Source organism: Mauremys mutica, chromosome 5, assembly GCF_020497125.1.
Source record: "Mauremys mutica isolate MM-2020 ecotype Southern chromosome 5, ASM2049712v1, whole genome shotgun sequence".
Lineage (NCBI taxonomy): Eukaryota > Metazoa > Chordata > Testudines > Geoemydidae > Mauremys > Mauremys mutica.
Window position 1 is genome coordinate 32,082,879 of NC_059076.1, and position 27,488 is coordinate 32,110,366.

Below are 27,488 nucleotides of genomic sequence, written 5' to 3' on the forward strand. Positions count from 1 at the left end.
AGAAACTGTTGCAATATTTGTACTGGTAAAATTTTTACCAAGTTTAAGATTAACATGCAGAAAAAAGGTTAATGTATAGCCATTTGGAAGAGGGGTTTAACATCATTTTTAGATTGCATAGCATTTGATATAAAGTAACTCTAGTACATTCATTTACCATACAAACCCACATAGGAGGATGTCCACAATACCGTACCAAAAATTGAAGGACCTTTGAGCCTGTACTAACATCACAAAATCACATCACATAGCACAATACAGCTGAAAGAACCTTTTCCATCTCAAATGACAGGTGTTCTGTGGTTCTTTAAGAAAACTAAGTAAAAATTTGTGACACCTGTAGTTTTTTCCTTTGTAAGGTAAAAGTCAAACAAACCACACCTCTCTGGGCTGCCGGTCTTCTACCAGGACCTCCTCCGGACCTGGAAGCTGTTCTCCGCGACCAGGTCCGTGGCGGCCACCGAGGGGGCAGATCTCCTTGCGGAGCCCCTGCTACACAACTTCCAGCTCCGTGTGCAGGTGGCGGAGTCCCCCGCGGTGTGCCAGAGGTTGGTCCTGGCAGAAGCCACCAGGGTCGGAGACCTCCTGGACTACGACCGGGGAGACTGGCTGGATCCCCTGACGCTTGCTCGGCGGATGGGGCTCTCCAGACCTTGTACTCCCCGGCTCATACTACAGGAGGTGAAGGCCGCTTTGCCGCCCGCTGCTCGGGCCTACCTCGACCGGGTCCTGCGTGAGGGCACGCCCCGCCCACCCCCTACCCAGAGCCCTCCGGACCTCTTCATTGGGCCCCTGCCCCGTGGACCCGACCGGTCCCCCCGCCCTTTCTCCGCCAGCCAGCTGCACGATCTGCAGCCGATCCGTTTCCAAACCGTGCCAAGGAAGCATCTCCACACGCTCGTGCTCCACACCCTTCACTTCTTCACCCTCGTGTCCCACCCCGACACCAAGTGGCGGGACCTCTTGCCACCTCTGGAGGGTGAGGAGCCCCGGTGGGCCAGCCTGTACTCCACCCTGGTCCCGAGGCCTGTCGGGGACATCAGTTGGCGGCTCCTCCATGGGGCCATGAGCACGGGCGTGTACTTGGCGCGGTTTACCCCTGTCCCAGACACCTGCCCCTTCTGCGGTGTGAGGGAGACCCTGGCACACGTTTACATAGAGTGCGCCAGGCTGCAGCCCCTATACCGGCTCCTCACTAATATCCTCTTGCGTTTCTGGCTGCACTTTTCCCCCCGCCTGCTTCTCCATGCACTCCCTATCCGTGGCCCCACGAAGTCACGGGACCTCCTGGTCAACCTCCTCCTCGCCCTGGCTAAAATGGCCATCTACGTGACCAGGGAGAGGCAGTTGGCCAATGGAGACTCCTGCGACTGTGGGGCTTGTTTCCGATCCTTAGTCCGTTCACGTCTCCGGGCGGAGTTCCTCTGGGTGGCATCCGCTGGCTCCCTTGATGCCTTCGAGGAGCAGTGGGCGCTGTCCGGGGTTCTCTGCTCGGTGTCCCTGTCAGGCTCCCTTCTTATGACCCTTTGACCGCACTCCTGTCCCTGTTCTTTTATTAGTTGTCCCCCGCAATTAGTGGGTTTCTGATGCCCTGTGGAAGCTCCCCTTAGGCTGGGGGGGGTTCCGTTAGCATGGGGCGGGCTTTGCCTGCCCCGTTTCCCGGAAACCCAATATAAAAAAAACAAAAAACCACACAAACAAAAATCAAAGGACAGAGAACAGAACTGTCACTAGCCTTCCTTGCCATGCAAAGGAACAACCATTCACTCATCCAAACATATATAAAACACAAAATAAAAAACCGCTGGAACAAAACCAAAAGCAAAACAAAAGTGAGAGCTCTCATGAGTCCATACCAGCTACACTATAAACCAAATATTAATAGCGAGATTATGCTTTCATATTTTTTCACTGATTTAAAACAAAAAAACCCAAAACCAAAATAAAAAAGAACAAAATCAAAAGAACCATGAATTTTCACCCATGAAGAGTCTCCAAAAGCAGCATCATCATAATAGGATGTAAGGGAAGGGAAAGAATAAGGATAAATAAGATTCCTCATAAGCCCAGTAGCCATATCTCTCTTATGAGTAGACTGTCATTGCTCCAATTGCTTGCATGGGCTTTTTCCCCTGCACAGCAGCTAAACATGCAGAATGCCTCCATAATTCATATATGCAATAATTAAGAACGTCACCACTGCAGATGAAATTACAATTCAAAACAGAAATTTGTTTACCACTTTCTCAATTATTTTAGAGCAAACTTACATCCATCTCTAGACTTCTCTATTTGCTCTCGGAGGAACTTGTCTTTGTGAAGGTTGACATCTCCAAACCAGAAATCCACTTGTTTTGCTATATCTGACAGCACCTGTTTAACCCTCGACCTTTTCTTTTTCTCTCGTTCCTTTTTCTGTTGGGTGCTTTCCTCCTCCATGGCTTTGCCTCTTACAGTTTCATTCTCTATGCCAGTCATTCTGTCATCTGAAAATTAAACATAACTTTGTAAAAAACAGAAGTTTTTCCTACCAATAGTAGGTAATATTGCTTTGCTCTTCTATAGCACTTCCCATCCAATAATTTCCAAGAGCTTTATGTTTGCAGTGTTGCTGTAGTCATGTTGGTCACAGGAAGAAGAGCTGCATAAGCACAAAAACCTTGTCTTTTTCACCAACAGAAGTTGGTTCAATAAGAGACATTAACTTACCCACCTTGTCTTTCCAGAAGCTTATGCTGGTTATCACCAGCTCGGGATCTGGCAGCATTAGTTTCTGGTCTGAACCCCAAATTTAAGAACAGTCTGCTTCCTTGTAGAGAAGTGCAATACCAAAATGCATTTTAACATTTGGCGGTAGTATTCAGCACAAATAGACTTGTGGTGGCAATGGGATGCACATAAGAAAATGGTCCTTGACAGATTATCAAAAAGCTAAAACACACCTCTGCCAGTAGTTATACCAGGAAAGGATGTGGAGAACCATTTTTTTCAATCGACATCTTCTGAGTACAGTAAATGCATTTTCACTACATTTTTAACATTGTGTCAAAGATTTAGAGCACCACATTTTGGGGCTCATTGATAAATACTGGTTTTTGCAAGTCTACGTTATAATTTGGATGTGCTGTATTTAAAAATATTTTCCTTTTTCTCAGTTATTTAGAGTCTGATCTTATGAGGTGCTGAGCATCCTCAGCTCCCACTGACCTTACTGGCAAATTGAGAGCTGTTGGCAACTAATAAAATAAAGCTTGTAGAAAACAGAATGTAACTTGAGCAAAGATAACAAGTTATATGGATTTATATAATTAGAGAGAAAATATCAAACTTGATCTTGTGCATCAATAGAAGTACGTGTTATTTAAACTCTAATTTATTTTTACCCTAGTGTCACTCTTCAACCTTAAGAATGACCAGTCTTTCAGACCACTTTATTCTGTATGTGTAAAATAAAAACAGGCACAGCTTGGCAAAAGTGGGAAGGTGTCTAAAAATGAAGCTATCACAAGTTGAAGTATTTTACGTGTGATAGCTACTTAAGTCTTCCCATTGCTTGGCCAATGGCTAGTACTGCAATACAATATACCAGGAAGTGGTGCTTGTAGGAGAAACATCAGAGAGGAAGCTCATCTATATAACAAGATGGCATAAAAATGGAAATGGTTTTCAGATTATTGTGTAAATCAGGCTCCTCTAAGCAAGATTCCAGTTTATCTCCCTGCTGTGAGCTGACCATTCAAGTTGATTAAGGTCAATAAGTTGTCAATTAGTTTGAAAGGATAAGTGAGGTCATACTCTGACCACTGAGCCAGAAGTTCAACGCGAGTTCAAGTCACACTGCAAGACAAAAGTCAGCAATGCAATACAGTATTTGGTAGGAGGCTAAAAGAAAAATTGTACTATTAATTAGAGGTACTTTTTTCAGATAGAGGACACCTCTGATGACTGTCCAGTTAGAAGTTAAAGACTGCAAGCCAATTCTCTAAATAAAATATTCAGGCATTATAGATGTATTCCAGACAACATCCCCTCTCTGAAAAACAAACAACAAAAAAACCACCTAATATCCAAGTCTCTGAAAGCTACTGCTCATCATATAATGGCGGCTGTGCTTGTCTTGTCTACACCATCACTTAACTATCAGTATCCAACGAATCTGTAAACTATTTAGGAAGCTTCAAGTATTAAGGACACTGCACAAAACCAAATTTTAGTTTAAGCAAATTCTATATTGTGCTGAGAGCATTAATCAGGTCCCAAGTTGTGGCTTTGCCAGAAGTCCTGAGCAAGGCTAGCTTGACGATGCACTGCCCCAGGTCTCAGAGTCACAATAAGATGCTCAAGAGAAGGGGGATGAGAAATGAAGATGAATGTTCTATTACCTGACAAATACCTTTCTTCAACATGCCAGCTCAGCTGCACTGGCTGATGTACACGTGGGGAGGTGGGGGAGAGCCACAGCTCTGGTAGGAGGAGGAGTGATCCCACAGAGCAGGGGTAGTCAATATGTCCAAATCCAAACCACCAGACACTTTTGAATGGACCACAGATTTATTTACTTATTATAATCATTTTTATTATTTTTTCTCTGGATTCTGGACCTTGACTGTATCCTGATCAAGAAATGTAGACCTTGACAAAAAATAATTGACACCCCTACAACAGAGGATGTCCTCCTTTTTTCACTGCTAGTCATGATTCTGGTAGCCAACACAAGAAACTGCTTTGAATTAGCTGGGTCGCAACCTGGCACTGTATTGTAAAACTGAGGGAAACTAACATTATTATTTGTGGAAGAAGAAAGTCATATTATTCCCTTTGAGTCATTCACCACTGAGGTTTATGTTACTTGGCCTCAGCATCAAGTTAAATAATTGACATTCATTGGATTTGTATTCTAAAAACAAAGGATTGTACAAAAAAGCCTCTTAGATTTCAACCATAATGAAGTAATAGAAAATACCCCAAAATCATAAAAGCTTGCACTCCCGGTCATTGTCTTACGAATGGGACACTCACCAAAGTACATTCCATTTTTTTCTATTTTCTTACTCAAAGTAGCTATAGCAATATCCTATTCTAGCACAATATCAATGGTCAGAACTACTTTACATAACTATATTAAAACCAGCATCAATGCATTTCCACCGTTAACATCTATTGCCTAGAGTATTTTCTAATTATTCCTCAATTTCCAACTGGCATGCACACCAGCTGCTCAAGTAATTTAAATAGAAAATATTTTAAATGGAGCAGCACATTATGCACAAAGAGTCCAAGCACAGAAAGGACAAACAATAACAAAACTTATCAATAAAAGCTATGGGCCAAACAATGCTATACTTACCCAGACAAGTTTTTGTTGACTTCAGTGAAAGTTAGGCATTTATAAGAATTACAGGATGTAAGCGACTGTCAAGCAACTGTGGTTTGTGAGAAAAAAGCCTTCTTTTAACCAACAGAAATGGGTCAGAGGTTCACGAGTCACAGTGGTACTGAGAGACATGTTTAATGCTTACAATGCCAGATTCTATTCTACTCTCACATGTGCAAGGTGCTGCATGTAAAAAAGCACTGGCAGCTTTGTTACAATGTTGAGCAAGTGTAAATGCAGTATGGTAGGGTTAACAAACTAAATTGGGGGCCGCAGAGCTGAATTTGGATTGCAGTCATATAGAGTATGTTCTAAACAGCACTGGAAACTTGAGCGCAGACTCAGGTTTGAACCCGCACCTCTTATCACCCACTCAGAAGTCTATCTACTAACCAGCAAGCGCTCAGGACCCAGCTCCTGGGACCCATGGGAGAGGGGGGGTGAAGAGCCTGATTCTCTGAGAGACTTGGGTCCAAGCCCTATCATCATTTTGTAGTGTGGATGCAACTCAAGCCACAGACCCAAGTCAGAAGGTCTGTGTAGCACATACTGGACAAGTGAGCGCAGCTCCAGCAACTGTGAGCCCAGGTTTACAATACTGCGTGGACGCTCAACCCAAAGCACGAGCGTGGGTCGGGTTTCCAATGCAGTGTAGACATGGCCGGAGGCACAGCAGAGCAGAAGGCAACCCCCTCGTTACACCACTGCAGTGACCGCAAAGGAACTGCCCCTCCTCGTGTCAACGGCCTCACTCCGGAGTGCTGGGCGGGAATTACACGGGGGGCAGTAACAGCACTTCGGAGTCACCCCCTCAAGCCCTGACGGACAAGAGAGACGATGAAGGGATGAGCTGCAGCCCCCCCAGCCCCCCCCAGCGCGCCCAGCGCCCCCCGCGCCACTAACGCCCCCGGGTCACACACCCTTCTCCCCTCCCCGTCCGGAGAGCCGGGCTCTGACCTGCCGCCGCCAACTCCGACGGGCTTCTGGCGCCGTGACGTAGAAGCCCGCGGCCAGAGACCCCAAACCCGCCTCCTCCCCCGGACTCCCGCCCTCCCTGGCGCAGCAGCAGTCACAGCATCGGTACCAGCGCGCGACGCTCCGCCGCGGGGAGAAAGGCCCCCGCCTGCCCGTCCGCCGGGTCCCCGCGTCAGCTGCCTGCCAAGGGCGCTCCCAGCGCGTGCCACGGGCACAGCACCTCCCCGCTACCGGCTCGCCCGCCAGGCGGGGGGGGGGAGGGGCCTTCCAGGCTGTCGCGCTGGAAAATAACGTCATCGACAGCTGGCGGCGCGGGAAACCTTCAAACCTGGGAGACAGGCCGAGCCCGCGAGAGGTGCGGGGAGAGAGGGGGAGGGGCGGCTCCTGCCCGCTCCCTGCGCTCTGTCGGACGCATCGGGGTCAGCGCAGCGATCGCCCCCTCAGCCCCCCCGCCCCGGCTTTAACGGTGCCCCGAGAGGCTGGGCGCGCGATCCGTGCCGGGGAGGTTGGGAAAGGCCGGGGCGGGGGAGGCCGGCTCGGCTCGGGCTGCTTGTTGTTAATTGCGCCGGGACTAGCAGGAGTGCAGCGCCCGCTCGCCCTGTGGGCTCGGGAGGGGGCTCGTCCGCCTCCACAGAAGCGGTCAGTCAGTGACATGAAACGTCTGGTAACGAAGACCAGAGCCGCAGGCAGTCTGGACGTACCCCCCCCCCCTTCCCTCCCCCGGGGTCTCCGCTCCGCGGCAGCATTTCTGCTCTCGCCTCCTGTCTAGGCCTTCTGGCACCAGCGTCCTCCAGCCTAGCTAGCTGGTGGAGAAGGGCTGATGGGTTTTGTTTGTTTTAAGCACTTTAAAATAGGCCTCCATGCATGCTCTCCAGCGCGGGGGCTGCCCGGGGTAGATGTCTGTGAAGTGCTCGGGCCTCTAAAGGAAAAGAGCAGAAGCCCAACTTTTTTCCAGGGCAGGTCACCTTAGTGCTTTTCATCAGCTTGCTCCAGAGCCAGGATTTGCTATAGTCAGTCCTGGTTCACTTTTTTTTTTTTTAAACTCTGCTAGACCAAAGAAATCACGAAAAAATTATAGAGCCTACTGTCTTGCTCTCAGACAGAAAAATAATATCTAACTTTGAAATGATAAGAACTTCAGTTACACTAGTAACCCAACTTTCAAGGGTTAAAAACCATTAGTCTTTAACGTTGGGATTTTTAAAAGCACTCAGTATTGGCTTAACTCTGCTGTCATTGAAGTCAGTGGTAAAAGTCCCATTGACTTCAGTAAGACCAGTGTTCTGCTAACATGGAATGCTTTTGAAAATTCCCTTCTAAATGGTTTGAGAGAGTGACTGTTAATCACCTTTAATATGAAAGGAGTGATGTGAGAGCAAAATAATGCTTCATGCTCTGCCATGAATATATGAGTACAGGTTGTTCTGGTACAAATCCTTACAGGGCCATAATACTTTCTAGGAATTAGTGCTGGATCAGAAAGAAAAGTTGATTATTTTTCTTCCTTTTAATTTCTCTCTTCCTTTGCTGCTGTTAAATTTGTAACTTGAAAACATTTAGAGGTAGTTTCTATGAAAGACATGCAGTACGGTCTTATTTGTAAGATTAAGCATTATCAAAATTGCTGATTTATTTTAGGTCATTAAGGCTTTCAACAGCTGCAGTTATATTCTTTCAGGAAGCAATAAACCAAGCAACATGAAGTCTGTATTAGTGGCCCTATTATTCAGTCTACCTTAAAATATTGTACCCATTGATCTTCTTAGCACATCTACATTGTGCCTCGGCGGGCATGTGATCAGGATTCATCACTGAATTTGGTCCTGTGGTTGGATCACTAGTAGAGCCCTGCAAATCTGCAGTTGTTTGTTTTATATCCGCAGATCATGTTTTCAGATCTGATGCAGATATACATTTTGTAACTGTACAAGGCTCTAATCATTAGTTTCCTCTGGGTCGCATGCTGATGGGGAGTTCAACATAAATGCTGATTCATGATGCCTACCTGTTGACTGACAGTCTATAATTTCCATTCTTATTCTTGTTCCATTTTGTTACTAGGGATGAGATGAAGACTATCTGAAAATTCCCATTCTGCTCTTAAGTAACCATCCTTGTGTAAATGGCTTGATCTAGCACTGTCATTAGCTCAAGTAAGGGGAAAGTGCAGACTTCTCTTCTGGTACTGTATTGTTCCACAAATGGTGATAGGTCACAGAATCTGTGAATTGCACAGTTAGGAACATGATTTTTCATACACCTCTCTAAACAGTACCAAGACTGAGAAGAATAAATTTATAGTAAAGGTTCTGAGCCACCTTGTGGTAAGTGTGTAGAATTTAAGAAGCTGAAAGACAAGACACTTTCAAACTGGAATTCTTAATGAAAAAGGTAGTACAGCTTGGGAGACATTATCATGAGAAAAAGCATGAATATATTTTTATCTTCTAATACATGTTTTTTATTCAGTTGTAAAGACATTTATGTAGAAAGAAAATATATGTGAATTTAATATCTGTTTATCTGCTAACAACATAATCAGCATATTATGATTTTTCAAAAATACCTTTTGGGGACCAACTAGAAAACTATCCTATGAGCTTTTTCAACTTGTCTCTACTGCTCCAAATGTTAAAATATACTAAATATTCTCATTATCCCTTCAGCTATTTTTAATAGTCTAGTCATCAGATCTTTTTCTATAATCTCTACAGCTTTCCCATGTTATGTCCTGCCATATGCCTTTTCTTATGTCTGATTACTTTTAAACACTTATGTTGCTATCTACAGAGCCAGCCAGTGATTTCAAGAAGTTAGAGCAATTGCCAGTGTTAGCTGTGTTCCTGGGGTTGTGTTTTAGTTGAAGATCCCAATGTAAGTGCAAGTCTTTACACATAAATACAAGTTATGATGTTTAACAGTTGCTTTTCTACTCTATTGGTGTGTCACAATGTTTGAAGATGAGGAAATGTTTATATAAAGCTTTGATTACTAGTGACTGCCTTAGGTCAAGTTTTTCATAGGTGACTAGTGATTTTAGGTGCCCAACTTGAGACACCTGAAAGAAGCTTGATTTTGCAATATGTGTACTCAGCACATTCAAAGATTGGGCCCTTTCGTGGTGTTTAAAATTAGGTATCCAAAAATGAAGCCCCACCAAATCACTAGGGACTTGAAAAATCTTTAATTTGTTAGTAGTGGATATGTTATTTTCTGTTTGAAAATTATTAGCCTAATTTTCAAAGTGTGTATAATTATTATTTGATATTAGCACATCTCTGAAAAATCAATCGGCCAGAGCTTCCATTAAAATGAATAGGAGTTAAAGATGCTCAGCACCTCTGAAAATTAGACCTCTTCTTCATATGTACTAAAAATGCTACTTTTGCTAATAATTTTTGTTAGCTTATTTTCACCATATGAATCTTTAGAATGCCAAAATTCCTTCACTAGCACGACCCCCCAGTTTTTGCTGTGTCTTACTTCCCACTCCCTTATAGAGAAAGAACTGGATGTGTATCTTTTTTGTCTGACACACTTGCATTGCAGCTGAGTTGAATTCTAAATATGCCCTTCTCTCTTTTGGGTATTGTGAAGATCTGAATACCTGCAGTAAGTCTTGGGATTGCTTTGTTTCACCAAAGCAATGGCTTGTCAGGAGTTTACTGTAAGTCTTATTTTTAAAATTGTATATAAAATTCAAATATGCGTGTATGACCACTGTAAATAATTTGTGTTTACATTTTTTTAAATAAGGTCTTGTACACTCATCAGAAGACTAAGAAATCAAAAATATGGCAAGATGGAGTTTTGAAGACCGGTATTGGAGGAAATAAGGTGAAGAATTCAGGTTTAATACAGTATGATACCGTTTTAGAGTATCGTATATAGTACTACTCTTGCAGCTTCTATTTGTGTCACTCTGTTTGCTTTTTGAAACACAATTGTTGTTTAAAATTATCCTATTTTAATACAGGTAACCTTATTTGATGACAGAGGACAATGTTTGGAGAGTCTATTTGTTCAATCTCAGGTATTTTATTATTATTATTATCATTTAAAAGCTTTTATCCTTGTTTGGATAAGTAATTTGAGGCAGCATCTTTTATCTTCACATGATCCAAAATTCCATACTCTACAGTTTTGTCTAGCTTGTCATTGCTAATGTTCTAATCCTTGCAGCTGTTAAATTTTTACATTAGAAAACAATCATCTGGACAGGTTGTTTGTATGTCACTATATGTAAAGCAGTACATAGCAGATTTTGAGTACAGTGGATAACTGACAAATGCACCAATGGTGGATAAAGAATATTAATATACAGTAAGTTTTCACTGCATGTGGTTGTGCAACTCACTATGCTTGGAATATCCTCCTACTAAAGTGTGTAATTCTTTCACACCATTTCTTTAAAAAACAAACAAACAAAAAAGCCACCATTCATAGACCTACCTATTCTAGAAAGCATTACTACTGCAGTGTACTCTCACCATTACATGTTTGATTTTGATCTGTATAGTACCTTTTTATGTTGCAAGCTCTTGAGGTGGAGAGCTGCTTGTTTGTTTGGTACTACTGAGTTATTGTACAGCCAAACACTGATAGACCTATATAAATAATTATGATTTAAGGAGCTAGATGTTTAAAAGCTTAATTCTTTTAAGATACAGTATTCAATAATCTGAGCAAATTGGAGTTTTTATGTTAGAACCTATACAAACAATTTGAAACCAAGGGCTAATGTTTGCTTTCATAGCTAGTCTGCTCCAGTTATCTAGGATAGAGTGAATGTTGTGTTATGGTTTCATGTCTGACAATATTGTAAACAAAAAATCTTTCAGTATGCATATGTTTTGCAACATTTAGGATAAACGGTCATTTTTTCACTGGCCATTACACACAGTCTCTTTTGTTCTTTGTCTCGTCTAGGTGAAACCTGGAGATGACTTAGAAAGCGATCGATATTTAATCACAATTGAAGCAGCAAAAGTTACTGAAAACTGTTGTAGTGAGCTGCCAAAGAAAACAGAAGCTCCTATATTGAACAGAAATAGTTTGAAGCCCACTGGTCTATCTCTGCCACATCTACCTGTTGGCTTGAAAAGGAAACACACTGTATGTTTTTGTTTCTTATGTATGTTTGACATTCATATACAATTTAAAACATTAATGGAACCTCTTAATTTGCACGAGTGTCAGGGAAAACATATTTCAAATTACTGAGTTGTTTCCCTCCTCCTGGTTGTGTATTCCCTGCAACTGCATCCAACTTAGTGCCTTTCCTAGTGTTTTCTGCTTATTCAAGGAATAAGTCTGTGTTTTGGGGATGTAAGTGAGGAGCTCCATTGGAGTGAAATCAAATGAGGTGTGTATAGACAAGGAGATAATAAAATGTTTGAGTATAATTCTCAGCAGAAAACTACATTAATATAAGTATATTGTTTAGGTCTATGACTTGTTAATTTCACACTAAATATGTCATCTCCTAGCCAGCTTTACTTTACAGCATATTAGATTTTGTTTAGTTACAGGATATTAACATTAAAATATTAATGAAGAGTATTACACTTCCAATGAATGCATTAGTACATATTTGGGTAGTACAAATAAAATAGGTAAGGTGTACTGGAAAGAAAATATATGTAATTAATGCTGCAGATGAACAAAACTACCTTGCTCAGCACATGTAAGCATGTCTATTGTTTTGGTACATATCATTCTGTGAATTCTTATGCATGTATATTTCAGCAGTCTCCGTTCATACCATTATCCTTAAATGTCTATCAATTTTTCTCTTAGCACCTTTTTCCAGAGGGGCTCAAAACATTGCATGGTTTGCACAATAATGTATATGTTGCCGTGCATGGGAACAGAGTGGATTAATGCCAGAGTTTAGTATTAAATGTACTGATACATTTCTTTGTGCTTTTGGGGGACTGTAAGGCAAACTCTTAATATTATCAAGAGTTATTTTTCCCTGGTTTAATAGATTTGTTATGTTTAGCAGTATTGCTGCTGTTAAGGGTGCGATACAAAAGAACCATAATTTTGGGTTGTTCAATGAATGTGTCAAATTGTTTGATGATAACATGCAGCATAATAGGTGCCCTGTTGCTTTCTACTGTTTATGTTCCAAATTCAAAAGCTGATTTATGAATAAGATTAAAATTAAAAACTTCTCTCTTAGGGCTTCCAAGGGCCACGTCAAGTTGAAAAGAAAATGGTGCCAATGGAAGATGATGCAGCAATAATAATATCCCCTACATCCAAGTGGTCTCAGTCTTCCTTTCCTTCTCAGTTGCATATCACCTCTCCTTTATTTTCTACTACTTGCAAGAAGGATGCAGAAACTAATTTATCACACTCTAATAATGATGCTTGCACAAGTAGCGATAGAGACGGTATGTCTGTCTCCTCACTGGTTTCCACTTCTTATATTGGCATTCCCAAAGAGGTGATACATAATAGAAACCAAAGCATCTCCATTTCTGGACAGATGGAATCAAATTGTCAGACAATCAATGGTGTGGCAGTCTCACAGAACATCAGGAGCAAAGCACAGATTATAGCACTTCTGAAATCCAAGCCAACACAACTGTGCAAAGAGCAAAAACCTTCTGAAATCACAGAGTGTTTTTCTGGATGTCAGCCATCAGAAAACACAGGCATTTTATTTAAACAAAAGAGTGAAACTCTATCAGGACATATGGATAACTCTGACAGAGAAAGCACCAAGAATATACAGCACCAGTATACTACAGAGAAAACTATAACTAATAATCATTGGGATGTTTATATGCTGCCAAATTCGGCTGAACTATCTTGTGATGAAGAAGTTACAGTAAGGAGACATGACAAAACAAGTAATTTAGGTTTGGATTTACAAGACCCTTACAACCCAAAGGCTTCACAGTTCATGACAGCCTTTGTGCAGCCTGTTGAAAAAGAGCTAAATTACAGTCGCATGGAACTAACAGATCATGAGAGGCAATACAGCTGGGATTGTAAAACAGTTTCTCAAGCATCTGCATCCAGTAGAACTGACTGGGCAACTCAACTGTCAACTATTAATGAAAGTTTTGGCAAAGACCAGCCCAATACTTGTGTATTATCTGAATCAAACATAAATAAAGAGAGTAACATTCAATTTGTCTCATCTTCAGAAGATGTTTATTGTAGAAGCACAAATGGGTCCATTACCTTTGAAACAAATCTCCCCAAATCCAATGAAAATGTAGTAACTGAGAGTCTTAAAGATTCAAAAGTTTCTTCTGCTCAGTCACAAAGTGAACCTCTGCCAAGAATAAATTCAGGAAGTGTAGTTAATGAGTCTAGGATTTCTGAGCACGTAACGTGGGCTGGTTCTGGAGCTATAAATGAGGAATTAACTGTATGTAGAGATGTTAGTGATCAAGCTGAACAGTTCATGGAGATTAACTTCAATCTATTGGATGCTTTTGATTTTAGTGACACAGAAGATAAAGTAGTATGTGAAAGTAACATGTTTTCACAGGGTTCAGCATGCTTGACAAAGGGAGCTATGGCACAAAATGGTGAAAGGAGGTTTCATAGGAACTGTGAAGTAATGCTACATAGTAATGAGGAAAGAGTTGTCAAATATTCAACAATGGTGGGAGAGAGAGACGATAATCAGATCAGAGAGTCTCTGCCATTAAAACTTTGTGATGAAACCTGTGAAGGTTGTGACAGGAGTGAGAAAGATGTTTTAACTCCTTTGATTGAACTGGGACACTCAGGGGCTGAAAACATTGTAGAAGGGATGAATGCAAGTACATTAAATACTGAAACCACTGGCAGTAGGAAAGGCCTTGATTTCTCTCCAGTGTGTACCATTAGTGACTTAATAGTGAATAAAAAGTGCTGTAATAATTTTGTGCACAGTGGAGCCAGTAACTATGAATGTGATACTAGGAACAACAAGTTTGAGAAAACTGAAATTATTTCATATATTCCTGCAACTTTACAGACTTATGTCATGGACAAAAATCCTGAAAAAGATGTTTCCAGAACTGCCACTCACCCTTTAACAAAAAGGCATTCAACTTCAAAGGAAGCCGGAATAGGTGAAACTGAGTTTGAAAATGGATCAAGCATCATGCCTTCCATCCGTGAAGTCAGGGAAGGTGAACGAATGGGAACTGATTGCTTGAAACACTTGGCTCAAATTGATAATTCATCAGGGCTTCCTGAGTTGGCAAATGGCATTACTCTTTTAAGATCTTTGACTGAACATAAGACAGCATTAGAGAGTTTACAAATGTTGGAGGACAATAATGGTTTGCTTTATCAACGAGAGACTACTAAAGAGAAAAGTGAACCAGCTGAAGAATTGGAAGGTTAGGCCAAATTCCATTTGACATTGGATTATGACATTAATTTTTAAATATTTGATTTCTATATTAGTGTTTGACCTGGCTGCTTTATTTTCCCATAAAGATTTAATTCTATTGAAAAAAGGTATTTCCAGTTAGAAAACTGAATTATATGTTCTACAGCTGATATCTTATACTCTCCATGAGTATCTTGGCATAGATAATAAAACAAACAAACTTATTTTTATCTAGTCTCAACAGAGGAGACAAGGAGTGAATGGGCATGGAGACTGAACTGCCTTTCAACCCTAGAAGTCATCATTTTAGGTCATGTTGAAACATACTGTGGGGGAAGCTTGCACTATCACCTTGTACTGTACCTACTTTGTAGTTAAATAGAATGCTTCAGGTTCCAGAACTGCAAGTTGTAACTTTTTACTAATATTAAAATTCACAATTGAAATTAACTGTAAAAAAAATAAATGTAGGATCTGGTCCTGCACCACTGAAGACAATGTGATTTTGCTATTGACTCCAGTGGATATAGGATTGGGCCCTTTAAGGAATATAAAATGAATTAGTTTGGTGGTGACAATTCATTTAACAGAGTCTGTAGGAAAAATGATTACAGTAATAGTGACTAAGCAGAATGTTATGCTTCATTATTGCCTGAAAGTTGGAGGTCCACTCCCCCACCCCAAGCCAGAGAATGCTGGAACAGCTAGAATATAAAAGGATTGAAGATGGATGATTTGTTACTCAGAACGGCAGAAGACAAATAGAGTAACATTTTTTATTGATAATTAGTTAACATCACAGTTATTGGCTAGAGTGAATAGGCTCTTAGGCCTGATCTAAAGCTCATTGAAGTCTTTACATGGACTTCTGTGGATTTGGGAGCGGGCTCCCCTAATATTTGAGTCTCTGTGGTAAGGATTTGACTTCTCAACATGGTAATTCGTAAGCACTGAAATTTGACAAATTTTATCAAAGTAGAATGTTAAAATTATTGAAAGAAAATTGAAAATAATCTGATAATGGGCCAAATTCTGTCTGCAGTTATTTGTGCATTGCAATTTAAACTAATTGGACAGTATTTAGCCCTAATATGTTTTTAGAGTGAACAGCACAACATGTGAAGGGAGAACAACCTCCAGAAGTAAGATTTTTTTTTTTGAAGATGGCTTCCTTTCATTTTAAGATTTAAAATAAACAGAGTTTTCCTCAAGCTGTTGTCATTTGTATATAAAACAAAGATTTAAAATGATAAAAATCAGACTCTGCATATGTAATTGAAAACACATAAAGGGGATCAATTCTGAGCTTAGTGGGAGTTGAGGAAACTAGTCAACTCTTACAAGTGGGTGAACAGATGCAATTCCTGGAAAATGTATAACCAGGTAGGAAAATATATACTTGAGCCGCCTGAAAGCAATACCTGTTGTATATTGCAATTTTATTTCAGATTTCGCATTCTAGCAGTGGGCCCTGATAACAGGATTACTCAATGGTGAATTAGAGATGCTAATTTGAAAAATGTGGTATAACAATCTGAAAAATAATAATTAAAAAAAAAACAGACATAAGGTATAACCAGCCAAAAAAAAAAGAATTTGCTAACTACTTTAGCAACTATCAAGCTTCTAGTGCCAACAACTGTAATTGTTGACCTTGATTAATTTTAAATTTGTTTTAAGTTATTTAAAAAGGATATTGCTAAATATTGTTTAAGTAGTCTTTAAGCTTTCTTTTTTGGTAATACCTCCTTAGACATTTGAAAATGTTACTTTGGCAGTTTTCAGTTAATGTAGATGTCCTTTTTAATTCCTTTTGCAGAGTTCTACTCCATCTTCCCACTCTCCATCAAAAACTGGTTACATTAAAAGAATTGGGTTTTTTGGTTGTTTTTTTTTTGTTTTTTAAAAGGAAGCTGAGTGTTTTGACACAGGATTAGTTCCAAATATGTTAGGATCTTTTGTCAATCAATTTTTTTTTTTACTCTTCCCATGTAAAACTTTCATACACTTGCTTTGATATCAAAATTACATGAAGAAGAGTATTAATTAGTAAGGTCCTCATCCTTCAAAGACTTAGACATTGGCAACTGCTCATATAAGTAAAGTTAAGCCTATGTCTTCAGGGATAGGGTATTATGCTGGAAATTTTTTTTCTTATATATGACCAATGAATAGCCTAGGAAATGGCTTTAAAAAAAATTGGCGCTCTTGCCATGAAATAGTAACAGCTATTGCAGTAATTTGCAGATTTTAATGTGTATCAGCCTCTTTTGGAGTGGTACTGTCAGACTATTTTATATACACTACTGACATAAACGTGTGCAATTAGTATGTGTGCTAAAATACCTTATGCAGTTTTTGGTACTTGGTAGCAACTTTCTTAAACGTGTCCCAGACCTGAATATCTTATTTCCATGAGTAGTGCCAATGACTTCAGGGGGATAACTACTTACATGAGTAAGGGTTGCAGGATCAGACTGTGTAAATGTTCAGATTTTTTCTGATTGAATTGAAATTGTAACTAAGACTTATTATGTTTTTCCTTCTTTTGTAGCTAGGCAACAGTTAGCTGAAGTGTCTTATTCAGAAGATATGCAGAGCTCTTATTTGTACCTTGACCCTCCTGAAGTGGTGGTAATTAATTTCATGTGCATGTTCCTATACAAAATAAAATCAGCTTCCATGCTGCTCCTTAAATCCACTTGATACTTTGAGACACCACAATGGTTGAGCTGAGGGATGGAATATAAACAAATAATGTAATATACTTACAGACTTTTAATTCACCACATTATTAACCTGTGGTCCTCATTGCCAGAATATATTACGCATAAGGTATAAGGCCATAAGGGATCACCAGACCATCTAGTCCTGCCACCTGTATATCAGGCCACGAACACCACCCACATGCTAAACCCAACATCCAAAATTAGACCATAGTATTACATCCACAGAAGACTAGACTTATGTGTCACAAGCTGAGAATAGGAGGGACCGAGGTACGCCTGTGCCCAAGACCCTCACAATGGCAAGGAAATGATTGTGAGATATACCCAGATAATCCTAGCAAGTGATCCACCCCTACTCACTGCAGAGGAAGGCGAAATCCTCCCCACAGTCACTGCCAGTCAGACCTGGAGGAAGATTCCTTCCTGAACCCATGTATAGCAATCACTTAGACCCTGGGCATATGAAGAACCAGCCAGCCCAAGTATCCAAAAGAGAGAGAATGCTTGGTGCCACTTCAGAGCCCTGAGCCTTCCTGTCCAATGTCCTGTTTCCAGTTATGGCAATCCCTGATGCTTCAAGGGAAGAAGACAAAAAAAAAACCTCCCAGAGTACACAGAAGGGAAAAAGCCTTCCTGACAACTGGTAGCTGACTGAAGCCATGAAGCATGAGCTTTAAGGAACATAAGACAAACCGGATGTGAGCCCCAGGGATTCTGACCTCTGTCTTGTACCATCACAAGCAACCCTGTTTGTCCAGCTCTCTCTCACAACTAATGAAGTTGTTTGCCCATACAATACCTATTATGTGTCTGTTCCAGAAGTTCATGCACCTGATGGTTAGAAACCTTCTAATTTCCAGCCTGAATTTGTTCATTTCCAGTTTATATCCATTTGTTCTTCTGTCAACATTACCCTTTAGCTTAAATAGCTCTTCATCTCCCTGGCACTTACTCCTCTGATGTATTTATGAAGAGTAATCGTATTCCCTCTGTCTTTTTGCTAGACTATATAAGCCAAACTCTTTCAGTCTCATATATGTCTTCCATTTTCCTGATCATCCTAGTAGCTGTTTGCACCTGTTTGTTTAAATTCATCGTTCTAGAACAGTGGTTTTCAACCTGTGGTCTGTGGACATCTGGGGTTCCACAGACTATATCTAAGATTTCCAAAAGGGTCTGTATCTCCATTCGAAATTTATTGGTCCACAAATGAAAAAGTTGAAAGCTACTGTTCTAGAATATGGATCAGCAGAATTAGGTCTTAACAGTGTCTTGTATAATGGCATTGAGACTTCTCTCTCTTTCTCCTGGAAATGCCTCACTTAATACATCCTGAGACTGCATTTGCCTTTTTCACAGCTACATGGGTTGCTTGTAGTCATCTTGGGATCAACCTACAGACCCAAGTCTCTTCTCTGTTGCTTCCAACTGATATGCATTTCTGATATAAACTGAGGGTCTAATCATGAGGACAAAGTGCTTGATCTTGCATTTTGAACTATATTATTGAGGTTAAGAGCTTATCAGGACATTTATATAAAATATTCAGAGTTATATTTGATACCATAAATGTGATACATCTTCAACCATAAGCCAACCATAGTATGCTTAGGATTAGAAAAACTTCTCTTTTGTGTAGGTTATTGTGTAACTATTTCTTAACACCTTCTTCTGGAGCATCTGGCCACTTCTGGAGGAAAGACACAGGACTAGATAGATCACTTATCCCATCTAGAATGGTGATTCTTATGTTCCTACCGAGTTTAATTTTTAAATGGTGAACTAATAACTTCAAGTTTTCTTGTAAATGTAGTCAGAACTTCTGCCCTTCCTACCACAGTTAATCTAAGGTATTTTAGGAAAAAACAGAAGCAGTTTTTTCATGTATACACAGTCTACAAAATGTGTGAAAATATCATTTGATTTTTAAAAAAAAATGAAATCTATTTTGTACAGTTTAACTGTAGTGAAAACTGGACACCTGACAAACCACTGAAATCTCATATAGAAGGATTAAATAAACACAAAAGATAATCACTGTTTTTACTTACACAGATGCCATTGCTTCTGTAAGGAAATCAGTATGACATTTTATCTACAGTGGATGAACCGTTTAAACCTTTACAGGTTGATTGTCTTTAAAAATAAGTGTTTTTTTTCTTTGTAAGTATATTATGCTCAAACCTGAGAATACTAATGCTTGGGTTTAAAATCAAGCACTTGAATATTTATATTGAAGTCAGTTGGACTACTCACATGCTTAACGCTACACGTTTTGAGTGTGTGTTTAGGACTGGGGCCTTAGTTTGGATGAGCTATGATAGTATTAGTAAAAATTCCCCTCTTGAATCATTATTGCCTTTAAAAAAAATCAAACCAAATAAATCAGTGATGGCAGAATAATGTTAAAGTTTAATTTTTTGTAGGGTGAGAAGGTAAAAGGGAGAGGATATTATTAATTTACCAGTTTGTTCTTTGACCCTGTAGGGCCACACTTCTTGTTTCAACCCCAAACAATGAAATATTCTACACACAAATTCCAGAATTCTTTCAATATTTAAAAAATGTCATTGCATTTATATTATGATCTTTAACATTATGTACTGAATGCTTCTGCTCTGAAATGACATGTATACACACACAGATCTTTTATATATCAAGAATTGGAGCTGAATGAGATACAAGGACTACTTAAAGAACAATTGTTCCATCATTCTACTCACATGCCTTTGATGGCTAACCATGTGATCTTGTTCATGTAATCCTCCTCATTCACACCATACTGTTCGGTTGCCTGCCTTGCCTGAAACTAGATTATAAGGCATTAAGCACAGCAGCACATTTATTTTGTCTATCTGTACTGGGAGGTGCCTGGCACCCTTCTGAGTGCTGTAAAACAAATGATAGTTACCCACACTCCTCTGATAAAGTTCCTGTCCACCTTAGTAAGAAATTAATGGGAGTTTTACCCAAGTAAGGAGTGCAGGATTGGGCATACAAGTGAATATTTTCAGTGTTGTTTGGAAATTACAATGGAGAAGCTGAAAAGCAAAATGTTAGAGAATGCTATTAAATTTTAAAAATAATGGCAGTCATAACATTGCTTGCTGCAATCATTCTGATAAATATTTCTTTAAGGTTCTTCATACACTGCCCTATTTCCTACATTCTTATCCATCAGCCATTCTCTTACAATGGACCCTTCCCATCTGGGCAAAGCGGTCTCAGTGATTTTTTTGTTGCTAATAATTCCATAGCCAGAATCTTTAATGGGATACTATTGCATGATGAAATAGGGCCAGCGCAAAAAGATGGTTAACGGTTGGCCTCAGTGGTCCCATTGCTGTTTGAGGGAAAAAAATGTCATATCTTCTTAAGATGGTTAAAGGATCTCTAGTGGAGCAGAATCTGGGATTAAGTATCTCCTATTCCAAAATACTTACTGCCTACTCCCACTGCTATGGTATGCTGCTATCTTATCCTCCCCCAGTATTATCACTGGTATCTTTTTGTTGTTGCTGTTTCCCCAGGGTTTTTTTTTTTTTTAAACTTTCACTATTTAAGATTTCTCTTATTGGTTTCTAGGATACTTTACTAAGAGCCCTAGTTCTTGCTTGGATTGAGGTTCATGGTCAGACAGTGTGATGACATTTGCTCAGTGCCTGCCTGCATTATGTTCATGTTATCTAGTACTGTTATTAGCCCTTTGCTTTAACTCTCAAGAATTAAAATTTATCATATTCTTCCAACTGACAGAAATAGACATCTTTCTAAGCACATTCTTCTGTTTCTCCCCATAGCAGTTGTGTACTACAGTTAGCCAACAGTGGGGCCACAAGTTTTCTGCTTCCAAACAGTGAGCATGATATACAGTGTTCTCCAGTGTATAGACATATTAGCTGCCAGAAAAATCTTGAGCTCTATATCCGGGTTAAATGTTAAATTCAGAACTTTTTCCATGAAGCAAGTTTTGACTTCAAGCCAGAATAGGTCCTCCTCTGCAAAAGTGACTATGTACAGAATAACCAATCGCACTATCTGACCAATTTGCTCTTGGTGTTTTGTATCAAGCAATCTTCCATGAACAACGAAGTAAAGAAATCTGTTGCTGCTCTCGTAGCTGTAGCACCAGGTCAGGGAACATTTGACCACCAATCAAAGGTACAATCTAAGGAGTTCAAGTGCTAACAATGCCATATGTCTTTAAAATTTAAGATAATGGTTCACCATTTTCAACAGAATGCTGAGTAAAGTTCCAATCAAAAATAGTTAAACATTCATCTTAGATCTCCCGATTTGTTTGCATTTTAATACATCTTTCTGTATGCAGTTTATTATGGACTGCAAATTCATAGTTCAGTAAATGGAAGAAGAGTGTCACAATTTTCTGTTGAATTAAAGATGTGGAAAATAGTTTGTGCTGAGTTGCAGAGACACGAGTTAATGCTTGCCCTATATAGTATTGTAAGAGCAAACCAATTGTGTTTTTTCCTTTATATTTACAGATAATCTGTGTCAGATTATAGATTGTTGCTAAACAGTTTTTGCTTTAATATTCACAATATGTTGTCTAGCCAGCTGAATTTCAAGGGCATCAGGTACAAGGATCAGCCGCTAGTGAACTAGTGATGAGACCTCCCTACTCCCAGCTAGGGTGGAATCAATACCCAGATACGGTTGAGCATGAAAGCCTCACAACAGACAATTATTTATTGTCACCCCAGTTATCAAGCAGTTCTGTCGTGACTGGCTTAATACAGGTAAAATGAGGTTTGTTCTAGTTGCCTTTCCTTAGTCTAATCCAAGAAAACATCATGTGAAAATAACATTTAGGAGGAGAATTATCTATTAAAACCACCATAAATATATCAAAATCACTAAGAACTAAAAAAGTTAGTTTGTGTTCACAAAGTTTGCTTAAGAGTGATAATTAATGAGTAATGATCCTAGAAATCTTTACTCTGCTGGAGGCCTTGTTTATATGAGTAAGAGTTTATAAGACTGAATTTCTAATTTTAATCAGTGTCTCTGATCAGTTAAACACATACATTTGTACATGGGATATTAAATTGAATACCTTCCTCCCAGAGGAACGCAACCAAGGCCTTTTACAATTTACTCATTTGGGGGGAATCAGGAGTGTAACGTTCTGTTCTGATCTGTTCTTGACAGTGGCATCTATAACTGCCCAGTCCTGTTACAGTATATGATGTACTTCAGAGTCCTGAATCAAGAAAAAAATCTGTCTGGATCATATTGTCCTGACTTATATATCTGGTCTCAGATTCCTGGAATATTGTGCCATCCTTTTCTCCAGAACAGTGTCCCTTACAGTACTGAAGAAACTGGAGGAAAGCCATTTATATGTCTTATTTCCAGACCTGTTAGCAACATTGCTAGTGCAAAATATTTTGTTTGATTGAAAGTTTTTGATTGGAAATGAGGTCTTCCCATTTAAAATGAAAATTTTGAAAGATGAATAATATTTTATCAGCTTTATAAAATTAGTTTTTTCTGAAGTCCCCAGGCTCAAGCAGTCTTACAGAAGATGATCTGAACTTTATTACAGAAGATAATTTTCAAAAGAAATGTGACTTTATTGAAGACCCAATCCCCAGTGCATCTCGTAAGTAAATGTGAAGTAATAATGACTGACCCCCAGAATGATTATTCTGTCTGAATGTTGTCTTTCCTTTTTCCCCCAGCAGTGATGTTGAATTTTACAACATCTTCTCATTCAGATTTTAATTTGGGACTGACACAGTGGACTTCCTGGGAGCCCAACAAGGTGTGAATAGGCTGTTTATTTTAGGTCTCTTTTCCTATAATGGTCATAACAGTAGTATCTGATATCCATATAATATTTTGTTAGATGCCTCTCCTCAAAGTTTTGGAGGAAGTGTTTCAGGTAGTTGTAAACAATGTTTTGAGTATTAATTGTTTTTTACTATCTCACGTTTGTTTCTCTTCCTAACTTAGCTTTTCAAATTGCTTCCTTGCATATAGGTGTTATCAGTGCAGCAGGTTCCTTCTTTGAATTCTGATTCTATGTTCCCAACTCCAAGGAGTGAAGAAAATAGGATAGACATACAAGAACAGAAGTCCCTGACATCCAGATGTTTACCAAGTGATAAAGATAATTCAGCATACTTTTTCAGTGAGAAAAATATTCTTTATAATTACAGGTTGTGCTACTTTTGCTGCAGAGCTTTGAAGTTCTGTGACACTGAATAAGTTCCATTGCATAAACCTGCTACTGTACGCTGATGTCTAGATCCTGAAATGTTCTGAGTGCTTCCTGGCAAATGCCAGGCTCCTTCAACTCTCATTTGTTTCAGGTCTCATATGTGTTTGTGTAAAGTTGTAAATAGCAATTAGCTAAAATATCTTGCTAGCCTGGGTAAGTTAATTAGAGCCATGTTGTACTCTGTTTATTTCTGAAATAGTATTTCCACCAGTAAGAAACTTTGCAACAAATCAAATGCCTTTTATAATAAGGCATTAAAAAAGCTGAAAGCCAAGCTTACACCCTTAGTACGGTAATTTTTTGTATTTGCCTGCTTTTAAATTTTCTTCCATCAGACCTACTTTTAGTGACTGTGTTAACACCTGGGATATTATTTCTTCTCATATTGAATTTGGGAAGAGGATTCTTGTAATTCCAGAACTTTATTTTTTACATGGGACAATAGTAACTTTGTGGTATTGTTTTATTTCTTGCAACTGTTAAAGCTGAAATCTATAATGTTTTTGAAAGCATGCTGCTGAGCTAGCCCTTAGTTCCAAATATTTATTAGTAACTGCAATAGTAGAGGCTATACTGCCAGAGTACTGAAACAATTTTTAGAGAATATAGGTCTTAAGTGCAACTCTTCTAAATTTTTATTTGAAAATAGGAATTTAAATGATATAAGAATCACATTTGAAATGACTATTTAAGTGCTGGCATTTAGTTTGGTACTCTTCAGGGTACACCAGCATGAAGGGCTTGCTGCCTAGGAGGACAGACATGATAAAGTCAAGATGCATGAGGAAGTTGGAATATTTTGCTTATTCTGTGTGTTTTTTTAAATTAATATAGCGTCTGAAGGATTGGTGCAGCAGGTTGCTAAAGACGTATTTGCCTTATAGGAATAGAAGAGTCCTCCTGTTCAGGAGATGGCAACCTCTCAAGACTCCCGTCCACACTTAGAACAAGAACGCCACTTATCACTGTTCCTGCCACTGAGGAGATTCCTGACTCAGAAGTTTATTATTCAGGTGTAATTGACTGTGAGGAAGTCCAGCAATCCTTTGGCTCTCCAACAGTCAACTTTTATGACAAGTCAGGAGAATTTCCTGTCTGTGCTTTTGGGCCCGAGGACAGGAAGTATGAAACCTCTGTGCCTGTAGAGTGCTTGGAAGAAAGAAAAGGGGAGTTTATACAGCCAGTGTTTTCTAATGCGACTTCACAAAACAGACAAAGCAAGTGGCTGAAATATCAAAACAGGGCTCAGTGTGATTTGATAACTCAAAACAGAGGTGATGTGAAAGTGACTGATTACTTCTGTGCTGAGAATGTCTTTGGAATGCCACATGCTGACACTAGAGAGAGTCAGAGTGATGCCATGAATAAAAGCCTTCCAGACTCTGTGCATCTGCAGATGATAAAAGGCATACTTGGTAAACATGGCAGAAATTTTAGCAGCCAAGATTCTGTTTCAGAAGGGAAGATAATTTCTCTGCACTTAAACCAGATTCCTATTGCTGAAGAAGCACAAAAGGTGTTAGGTCAGCTGACTCACCGTGGTGTAATAGGAGGCACCCAGGTGCGTAACTATTCAAGCAGACTGTGTACACTTACTACATGTTTGCCCCACCGGCAATGCATGTCTGGCTGTACTATCTGGAGCTGGTCTTGTCAAAAACATCCTTGCAAAATAGTCATGAAAATTCACCATTCCAGGCACACACACACAAAAACCCACCTATTTATCCACACTTCTGATGAAGAAAAGATCAGTGACATGTTACTTATGTTAAAAAAAAGTCCTGGCCTGTAAAAATTTGCAAGGCTGAATGGTGTGATATTTATTGTTGATAGAAAAACATTTTACTGAGCATTCTAACTGCATTTGTCTGATCTCCTTTGGGCTATTACAGCTAAATATTGATTTCCTATATCTTTAGCTGCTGCACAAAGAGTTTATGGTACAAACATTTTTATTCTGATAACTTTTATGACTAACTCCTGGCTCATCCACTGCCAGATATAGACTTGTATGCTCTGAATTTTGATGCCAGGGAGATGACAAGAAGCCATTTGTGGTGTTATGGTCTTGACCAGAATTTGCGAGGCCACTTTCAAAAATTGGTTATTCTGATTGAAAACACATTTGTAGCACACACACATCAGGTAGAAATAGATAATTCTATAGGCAAATTATATTTAGCTGTGCCTCAACATATGACTTTTGCACAGAGAAGACTTATAGCTGCATTTCAGGTGGTCTTTATGAAAATTGCCTCCAAATTTTCTAGGTTTTGTTTCCCTTCAAATTTATATATAAATTCATGTTTTCTTCAGATAAAAGCCATTTTTAGTTTGTTGGTTAAAGAAGTTAATGTTTTGAGGGGGAAAATTAGCTTGATAGACTATAATGGATGATTTCATGCTTTTGCAATCTTTAGTGACAGTCAACTTAAAAAGTCACATTTTACCTACTACTTTAGTAAGTGACAGCTAAGGTCACTACAAATGTAAGATTCCATCTGTTTAAAACAATGTTTGTGTACTTTATCTACATAATATTGTCAAATGCACAGTAAGTTTAATAGTTGCCCTGTATAATTAGTCATTTTCTTCCTGCCTTTGACACAGCAGTGAGAGGGAGGGAGGAACGTTGGGGAAATAGGAAAATGTGAAAGATAAAAATCAATTAATTTGTTTGTCATTTAAAATTAACAGTATTCCTTTAAGTCAATATTTTGTATTTATAGCTTGAGGGTTATGGTTATTCATATAGACTGCTCACACAAAATAGAATATTAAGGCTTGAAAAATGTTATTTCAAAATGCAGTAGTTAATTTTCTAAGTTATCTCATCCATTTTAGCATTAAAACCAAACCAATTAGGAGTCGTATGTATAATAAACTAAGAGCTTCTTGAGAAATGCAAATAGAGATGTTTGAGTTCAGAACACAAAGCAGTGTCCAAAACAAGTGAAAAGTGGATTGAACTGGGGAGGAGGTGAACCAAAAACAAAAGTCCTACAGTTTACAAATCAAGAAAATAGATATTTGAGAATTGGTGAAAATATTCGTTTCCAGGCACAAACCTGGCAGGCCATATTTTAGCCCCCAGATAATAAGGTGTATATACACAATAAAATGCCGACAAGTCTTCTGAACTGTAGAAGTGAAACTAGTTTTGCTGCAGTGCAGAAATGGTACTTGTCATGGATTGGGTGGAATTCATCTGTGCGCTAAGAACTGCACCATGCCTATGCCTTACTTCCACTGCAGCTCTCAAAATAGCACTTAGTTGTGCATAGACTTTGTGCAGGCCGTCTGTCCAGGGGCGAATTTCACTTTGTTTAGAGCTTCACTTTGGAAGTGAATATGATACTACTGTATAAAGTGCTGTCCAAAGCCCCAGTACTGAAAACTTGTATGTGCTTATTTTTACATGTGTGGGTAGTCCCACTGAAGTGAATCAGACTGCTTTTCTTTTGCATATCAGTTAGGAATCAAAATTCCTCCCATTTGGAATTACTTATTTTATAAAAAGAATAAGGGGGGATCTGGGTTTGGCAAGGCTTTTTAATGCCTTCTTTTGTTACTTTGCAGGACATATCTATCTCTGAGCTGTCTTTTCCCAGTGGGGATAAAGTAAAATGTACTAATCTTCCTAAAAGGCAGACGTATATACCTACTGTGTTTCAATCTTATGTTCATTACAAACAGATCTTTACAGCTGCTTTGACAGGTATGGCTGACATCTGTTGGAAACTATAATAAATAAAAAAATCACAACCTATTAATTTCTCAAGTTTCACAAAGTGAAGAAGTGGTATCCAT

At 39.2% G+C, this 27,488-nt stretch overlaps 2 protein-coding genes across 6 annotated transcripts in view; one reads left to right on the forward strand and one right to left on the reverse strand.

Annotated features, from left to right (window-relative positions):
- The window catches only part of LARP7 (La ribonucleoprotein 7, transcriptional regulator), a 36,524-nt gene extending 29,707 nt beyond the window's left edge, over positions 1 to 6,817 (reverse strand). The window contains exons 1-2 of one of the 4 annotated variants that reach the window (XM_045018549.1): positions 6,678 to 6,817; positions 2,271 to 2,486 (exon numbers count right to left, since the gene is read on the reverse strand). In XM_045018549.1, coding sequence (XP_044874484.1) covers positions 2,271 to 2,478 — 208 coding nt within the window. In that variant the 5' untranslated portion in view covers positions 2,479 to 2,486; positions 6,678 to 6,817. The other 3 variants (XM_045018546.1, XM_045018547.1, XM_045018550.1) reach the window with 3 other exon arrangements.
- ZGRF1 (zinc finger GRF-type containing 1) overlaps positions 6,717 to 27,488 on the forward strand; it is a 49,152-nt gene continuing 28,380 nt past the window's right edge. The window contains exons 1-15 of one of the 2 annotated variants that reach the window (XM_045018544.1): positions 6,717 to 6,815; positions 8,411 to 8,502; positions 9,140 to 9,223; positions 9,947 to 10,016; positions 10,106 to 10,186; positions 10,326 to 10,382; positions 11,279 to 11,464; positions 12,537 to 14,706; positions 17,254 to 17,333; positions 21,500 to 21,589; positions 22,949 to 23,054; positions 23,134 to 23,216; positions 23,435 to 23,585; positions 24,560 to 25,236; positions 27,258 to 27,396. In XM_045018544.1, the coding sequence (XP_044874479.1) occupies positions 9,996 to 10,016; positions 10,106 to 10,186; positions 10,326 to 10,382; positions 11,279 to 11,464; positions 12,537 to 14,706; positions 17,254 to 17,333; positions 21,500 to 21,589; positions 22,949 to 23,054; positions 23,134 to 23,216; positions 23,435 to 23,585; positions 24,560 to 25,236; positions 27,258 to 27,396 (3,841 nt within the window). In that variant the 5' untranslated portion in view covers positions 6,717 to 6,815; positions 8,411 to 8,502; positions 9,140 to 9,223; positions 9,947 to 9,995. The remainder of the gene's footprint in view (positions 6,816 to 8,410; positions 8,503 to 9,139; positions 9,224 to 9,946; positions 10,017 to 10,105; positions 10,187 to 10,325; positions 10,383 to 11,278; positions 11,465 to 12,536; positions 14,707 to 17,253; positions 17,334 to 21,499; positions 21,590 to 22,948; positions 23,055 to 23,133; positions 23,217 to 23,434; positions 23,586 to 24,559; positions 25,237 to 27,257; positions 27,397 to 27,488) is intronic. The other variant, XM_045018545.1, reaches the window with a different exon arrangement.